The 7,722-nt window shown below is 38.8% G+C and overlaps 1 protein-coding gene across 1 annotated transcript; it reads left to right on the top strand.

Annotated features, from left to right (window-relative positions):
• Window positions 1-3,032: 3,032 nt before the first annotated feature.
• Window positions 3,033-4,947, top strand: LOC142618360 (cytochrome P450 89A2-like). The gene has a single exon (XM_075791282.1). It carries the CDS (start codon window positions 3,105-3,107, stop codon window positions 4,662-4,664), a length of 1,560 nt encoding a protein of 519 aa, XP_075647397.1. The 5' UTR covers window positions 3,033-3,104; the 3' UTR covers window positions 4,665-4,947.
• The last annotated feature ends 2,775 nt before the right edge of the window (window positions 4,948-7,722 follow it).

The raw sequence follows: 7,722 nt of genomic DNA on the forward strand, positions 1-7,722 counted from the left end.
AGGAAGGCAAACCATTAATAGAGGATTCAACACCTCAGACAGTTACCAACGAATTGTCAAACCTTTGGAAGCTCATCAAAACCTACATTAATGAACCTAGAGGCATTACAAAAGAAACACTAAAACCACAACAAAGGCCACAGCGGCTAGAAGCAATGGAGCCATGTATAAACACCCCTCAAAACCAGACAAGGTACATACACACATCCTAAATATACTAATACGCCATAGCTTTGTTATTCTAAGCTCTAATACTTTCTTAAAAGCTTCTATACGATGACTTTATCATCGGAGACTCTGTGGTAGGAACCACACCGGTGACCACCTAAGGAGGGCTTTTCACAGCAATTGCAGGCACAAGGACGAGGTTGCTGCCTCATCTAGACGAACCTACTCAACTGAAAATTTCCACATCATCACTTTTCAATCCTAATACTTAGCAGCTTCCTATGGATCCACAAATCCTTTTCCGACCTCGAACCCATTCTCTATAAACTCCATGCCAAGTACAGACCCATAGTCACCCTCAACCTTGCTTTCTGCGCTGCTATCGCTCTATCACTCACAAAGCTCTCATCCAAAAACGTGCCGTCTTTGCCGAGCAACATCAACTGGAGCAAACTACTCTCAAGTAACTCAAGCAACATCAATTGCACCTCGTATCGTCCCACGTGGCGCCTATTTCGTTGCAATCTCAATTTTGAGATTCTTCACCCTTTGCACTTGAATTCCTACACTGACGCGCCAAGTGGGTCTATAATATCCTCTCCAATCATCTTCGGGATTCTCACTCCAAGCCCAGTGAAGTGCCAATCGTTGTTAAGGAACATTTCCAATACTTCATGTTTTGCTTATTGGTTCTTATGTGTTCTGGTGAAACCCAGATTCAAGAAATAAAAAATGACCAGAGTAAGGTGAGTTTGTTGTGTAAACGTTCTTTTATTATGTTCTTCTTCGAGAAGGAATGGTGTGTGGTTCACATTTGGCCAAGCATGCTACATACGTTTCTAATCTTTAGTCCTTTTCAAGTATGGTCAAAAGATGGAGTAAGTCTAGTGTCACACATTTTGGCACAACAAATGCCACAACTCGTCACATGGCGAGTTATGGTTGGGGGAAGGGTGATGGTGGGTTCATTAGGGATGGCAATTTAGATCTGACCCACAGATACTCGGCCCGGCCCGACCCTAATGGGCCGGATTTTACCCGGTCCGATAAAGAATAGGGTCGGGTATGGGTTTTAAAGAAAAAACCCGAAGCGGGTCTGGGTTTTATCAAAAAAATCCGAAACCCGACCCAAAACCTGGCCCGGATAAATACTTGGTATGTTAAATTACTAAAACACCCCTCCCTTATATATATATATATATATATATATATATATATCATTTTGTAACCCTAACTCCCTAAGTCACTCCTCACTACACATCCCAGCTGCCCCTCTCATTCAGTCATTCCCATCAGGCCTCAGCTTCACGCCTTTAGCTTCATACTTCCTTCCCATCAGTCCTCAACTTCACGCCTCAGCCCCTCACGCCCTTAGCTTCACGCTTCAGCCTTCAGCCCCTCACGCCTCAGCCCCTCACAGCGCCTCAGCCCCTCACAGCTCATCATCGGAGATCTTGGTCGTCTGAGATAGAGAGAGGCCGAGTAGGAGTCTGAGACCGGAGATAGAGCCTTGGTGGACCGAGTTCTCCAATTTTTTTTGGGTTCATGTCCTCTCTCAAATCTGATTTTGTGTTTGTGATTTTGTGAAGCTTTGTTTGTGAATTTGTATTTGAAAGGGAATCTGTGTTTGTGATTTTGTGACTTTTTTAAAAAATTGTATGGCACAACAATGGCGGACACAACGATGCCGTTGAGTTCTTCTTCAGGTCTCGTGGCATTCAGCCTCTCTTCAAGCAATATATGGTGGATTTTATGTGTATATGTCAAATGCAAAGAACAAAAAAAGACAATGCCATAAACTTTTTCAATATTTCATTATTCTTTATGTATATCTGAAAATCTCATTACATAAACACAACCATATTTTGTATGTGTACGCTGGAGTTCAATTTTTTTTTTTTTTTTTGGTTGGACCACCGCTGGGCCCAAAAGGCTACACGGGGCCCGCGGGGCCTGTGGAGCCCGGCGGGCCGGGTTTGGGCTCAGGAAAAAAACCCATATAATAATCGGGCCGGGTACGGGTTGCGGGTTTAGACCCGCGGGTCGGGTCCGGGTTTTAAAAAACCCGACCCGAATCCGACCCGTTGCCATTCCTAGGGTTCATGCAGGAACACCCTTCCACCAATCACAACTCGCCATGTGGCAAGTTGTGGCATTTATTGTGCCAAAATGTGACACCGGACTTATTCTCAGAAGATGTGACCGTTTTCTTTGTAGTTTTTTTTTCAAAAGATGTAAAGTAATTATTATATTAGTTCTATTTAATATGAATAAATAAATAGCACAACTCAAGTTTTTCTTAAGAAAAATTTTACCTGTTTGACTTTGCTCCTTTCATAGTATATAGTACATATTTTTTTTTGATGAACCATATTATAGTACATATTATACAATTAATGTAATCAATATTCTAGTACATATTAGTGATTCAGTATTCTTTTTAAATCTTTTTGGCTTCTGCACCCACAAGCACAACTCACATGCGCATTCACACAATAGTGTGATAAACTACCGTAAACTCTTGATAGGATGGTTATTGCACAATTATATGCGCTTTTGAAATATGAGATATAAAGCCAAAATCCAAGTGTAATAACACTGGTGCGCATTCACACAATAGTGATTCAGTACTCATTTCAGATCTTTTTGGCTTCTGCACCCACGAGCACAGCTCACGTGTTCCTAATTCCAATCATGCTACTCCAATTATAGTATTTCTTATACACTAGTGCGCATTCACACGATAGTGTAATGACACTGAAAAATAGTGGGTCTAACTCACGACTTAAAAATGGAAAACGATAATTAACTCAGTGTTATTTATGTGCATACAGTGTAATAGGCTTCACCTGGTCTCTATCTTTTCTTCCACACAAAAAAAAAAAAAAACCTGGTCTCTATCTTTTCTTCCACACAAAAAAAAAAAAAAAAAAAAAATGGAAACCTGGTTCATCATCCTTATCTCTCTCTGCATCTCAGCTCTCCTAAAACCACTTCTCAACCTTTTCATCAACAAGAAAAACAGTAAGCTTCCTCCTGGACCCTTTACCATCCCAATAGTAAGCAGCTTACTATGGATCCGCAAATCTGCCTCCGACCTCGAACCCATTCTCCGCAAACTCCATGCCAAGTACGGACCCATAGTCACCCTCAACATCGCTTTCCGCCCTGCTATCTTCGTTGCCAACCGCTCTATCGCTCACAAAGCTCTCGTCCAAAACGGTGCCGTCTTTGCCGACCGACCACAGGCTCCTCTGACCAACAGAGTGTTCTCATGTAACTCGGGCACCATCAACTCCGCCTCGTACGGTCCCACGTGGCGTCTATTTCGCCGCAATCTCAGTTCTGAGATTCTTCACCCTTCGCGATTGAAATCCTACTCTCACGCGCGCAACTGGGTTTATAATATCCTCTTCAATCGTCTTCGTGATTCTCAGTCCAAGTCCAGTGAAGTGCCAATCGTCGTTAAGGAACATTTCCAATACTCCATGTTTTGTTTGTTGGTTCTTATGTGTTTTGGTGACAAGCTTGGTGAGTCCCGGATAAAAGAAATCGAAGATGTCCAGCGTCGCTTGCTTTTGGGGCTTCCTCGGTTTAATATACTTAATGTTTGTGGGAGTGTTGGGAAGATTATATTTCGTAAGCTTTGGCAAGAATTGTTTGATCTTCGGAGAGACCAAGAAGCTGTTCTAAGGCCTTTGATAGAAGCGAGAAGGAAAGTGAAGCAAGAAAGACAGAGCAAAGCGAAAGAAGACAAAGATGTTGATAATGACGATGAGTTTGTGGTGTCGTATGTGGATACGTTGTTGGATTTGGAGCTACCAGGGGAGAAGCGGAAACTCCAGGATGGGCAAATGGTTAGTTTGTGCTCCGAGTTTCTCAACGCGGGTACAGATACTACGTCGACTGCATTGGAGTGGATTATGGCGAATTTGATGAAATACCCACAAATCCAAGAGAGGCTTTTTGTGGAGATTAAAGGGGTTGTTGGTGATGGAGAAAAGGAAGTGAAAGAAGAGGATTTGAACAAGATGCCTTATTTGAAAGCAGTGGTTTTGGAGGGTTTAAGGAGACACCCACCTGGGCATTTTGTGTTGCCACATGCAGTGACTGAAGATGTGGTTTTGGATGGCTATCTGGTGCCAAAGAATGCTACTTTGAATTTCATGGTGGCAGAAATGGGGTGGGATCCAAAGGTGTGGGAGGATCCTATGGAGTTTAAGCCTGAGAGATTCTTGAGTGGCGGCGATGGTGGAGGAGAAGTGTTTGATATAACTGGAAGTAGAGAGATTAAGATGATGCCATTTGGTGTGGGGAGGAGGATTTGCCCTGGTTATGCTTTGGCAATGCTGCATTTGGAGTATTTTGTGGCCAATTTGGTTTGGAATTTTGAGTGGAAAGCTGTGGAGGGTGACGATGTTGATTTGACAGAGAAGCAGGAGTTCACTATGGTGATGAAGATTCCTCTCAAGGCCCACTTATCTCTAAGATGCTAGTGTTTCTTTCGAAATAAAAAGTCTATCGCTGTATTTAATGAATTTTCAGTAAAATGTTTCTAAGCGATTTCGTTTGAAGTACTAGTTTGGTAATCAGTACAGTATAGTGAATATACTTGAAACGAAATGGTAATGAATTTATGATTTTGGTGTTATTCTTGTTGCTGAGGGAGATTTGTTGTCAGTCATTTGAAGCTCTTCGCTCTGACGAGGGGGATATGTCAAGGTTGGTCATGTTTTCCATTTGCCAAAGAGTAAAGTGAGTTTGTTCCGTAAACTTCTTTTATCATGTTCTTCGAGTATTAAATGGTGCTGCTAAGCTTTGAAGTCACTATCAAGTATGATTGGTCCTTCGTTTGCTCTCTTTTCTATACATTTATCTTTATTTATCAAAAAGTAAAATAAAAATAAAACAATCAAGTATGCTTAGAAGAACACTTCATGGAGTTCCTCAGTCCTCGTTATAATTATGGAATTATCAACAACTACAAAAAAAAAAAAAAAAAAAATATATATATATATATATATATATATATGTGTACACACACACGTGTGTGTTCACAAGAAGTATCCTTTGAAGGCCCATTTATCCTTGAGGATTTGAATGGTTAGGTCCATTTTATGTTGTAGCAAAAGGGAGGAAAATGTACCTACTACTAGGTCCATTTTATGTTATAGTTGCCTATATTTCATAGACAAGGCAAAATTGGATCCGACTCAGACTCGAAATTTTCTGACATGGAGTAAAAGTTGGTTGACTTGTGATCCTTGAAAACACGTAAATGGTGGAGTGAAAAAGGGGTGCTCATTGGCTGATAATGCTTAATGCTGCTGCAAGTGTGTGCGCATGTGACGTGTTATATGTAGACTATAAGTAGTGATATAGGGCAAGGTACAATCACCAAGTGAGTAGTGTGGGCAGTGACTTGTCGATAAGGCTCTTGGGTTCAACTGATTTTGTTCCTCGTTCGAATCCCAGCAGTTGTAACACTTTGTGATCAGTGGCAGGCTTCCATCCCGAATGGGAAATTAATTGAGGTGCACATAAGCTGGCCGAACAAACCTGTTAAAAACCCAAAAAAAAAAAAAAAAAAAAATAGAGCAGGGTACATATATAAAATAATAATAAGATTAATGTTGCTATTATAAGCCGCTAAAATATGAAACAAATAGTGCTGATACAAATGCAAATAGTAAGACCTATCATGAATTTAGGAGGTTAAAGCATCGCTATTATATTATTAGAGTATCTAATAATTTTCGGTACGTTCCGTGTAGAATTTCGATAGTTGATTCAGGTGTAGAAATCCACATCATCTATTCAACTTGGTCATTATAAGACCATGCCATATGGTAACTCGGTTATCATAAAGCCACGCCACTCATGACTCAACTACCACAAAGGTAGTCCATCAAATGATCTGCATGTCATCAACCAATAAAAACAATGATGACTCAAGCTTGAGAAACCACTAAAAGCCGAACCTATTATGCTCTAAGATCTGTGCTGTTCCTCCATATAATACGAAAAACTATCAAAATTTTTTATAATTTAAGATCATTTACTTTGATATACTATAATAAATTTTAAATTTTTTGAATAATTATAAAATGATAAATTTATTTTTAAATTAATATTCTAACAAAATAACAATAGCTAGAATCAAGAGATCAAAAGTTATCATAGGAAAGCAACTTTAAAAAGAAAATGAAGTGTAAGGCGAGAGGAATGTGAATGAAACTTCACTAAAATCCACTTAAATTTCTTATCTAAAAGTAAAATATTTGATTTAATCATCGTGCACCAATGGTCAGCATGACATTTGTGTCTTTTAGTTGACTATTCATAGTCATTATTCGAATCAACCGTGCAACCATATGATTTATCAATAACCATTTCAATTCATATACTAATTATAATATTGGCGCATTCTAAAGTATTGTTGTGGTTGTTGTGGGATATATATATATATATATATATATATATATATATATATATATATATATATTCTTGTGTATAAAAACTTAATTCATTGCATTTCAAAATATAAAGATGTATTCCAAAAAACTTTAAAGTTCGAAAATTTACCCAAGAAAAAAAAAAGATAAAATGTGGCATCACTTGAAGAAATACGACTGGTTAAAGAATAAAGCAGTGAAAAATTAATCAAATGGCTTAAACTTGCCAAAACACCATGACAAATACCAAGTTTCCTCTCCAAATATCTAACAACTAAAGCAATAGTCAAGTCAGCACTTAAAAAATTCTTAAGTATTTTTGGAGTACGAAGATATTAGGTCATTTTTTCATATTGGACCCTATCATGAATTTAATGAATAGACCTCACTATAAATGTGAGTGGAAGAAATACCATTCTCCATGGTTTGAGAGTATCTAAGAATTACTTTATCTATTATCACAACAAAAAGTTCATTTAGAATTTAGATTTGTCCCTGTTTAGGCCTACTCCATTGGCATTTGGTCCTGTTGCTGCTCTTTGGTTGCCTTTACTTCACCAAATCAATATGTTACAGGAAAATCCTGCATAGCCATGTGTAATTTGAAGGAAAAATTCTGGTTTTGTCTCTCATACAAAGCACATAGCGGAAGCAACAAATAAGGATCTATTTCATTCATGATTGATAACGTGCACTATGTAAATTTTATAATTTAAGAACAAGATGGCGTATCTTGGTGTGGAGAAATTCAAAACAAAGATTAGAAGCACTTGGGAACACTTTTAATCTTCACTCCAATTCCACTTTACGCCCAAGATGTGTGGTCTGTCAATCAGTTTTCAAGGGGAGAATAAAAGTGTGTCTTACACTCTCTCACACACCGTTTCTTATTTCTCTTTTTTCACTAATAAAAATTCTATATGTTTCTCCCTTTATAACTAACTGATTATCTAATTGGGCTGGCCTATTGGGCATTTCCAATTGGGCGTTATTGTGTGGCTTGGAGTGGGACTACAAGGGACTAATAAGACACTAGCTCCAATGGGTCTTGGGCTTTTCCGTCAACTCTTGATAAGTCCAAAGTTACCATTAATTATAT

Source organism: Castanea sativa, chromosome 12, assembly GCF_040712315.1.
Source record: "Castanea sativa cultivar Marrone di Chiusa Pesio chromosome 12, ASM4071231v1".
In the NCBI taxonomy this organism is placed as follows: domain Eukaryota; kingdom Viridiplantae; phylum Streptophyta; class Magnoliopsida; order Fagales; family Fagaceae; genus Castanea; species Castanea sativa.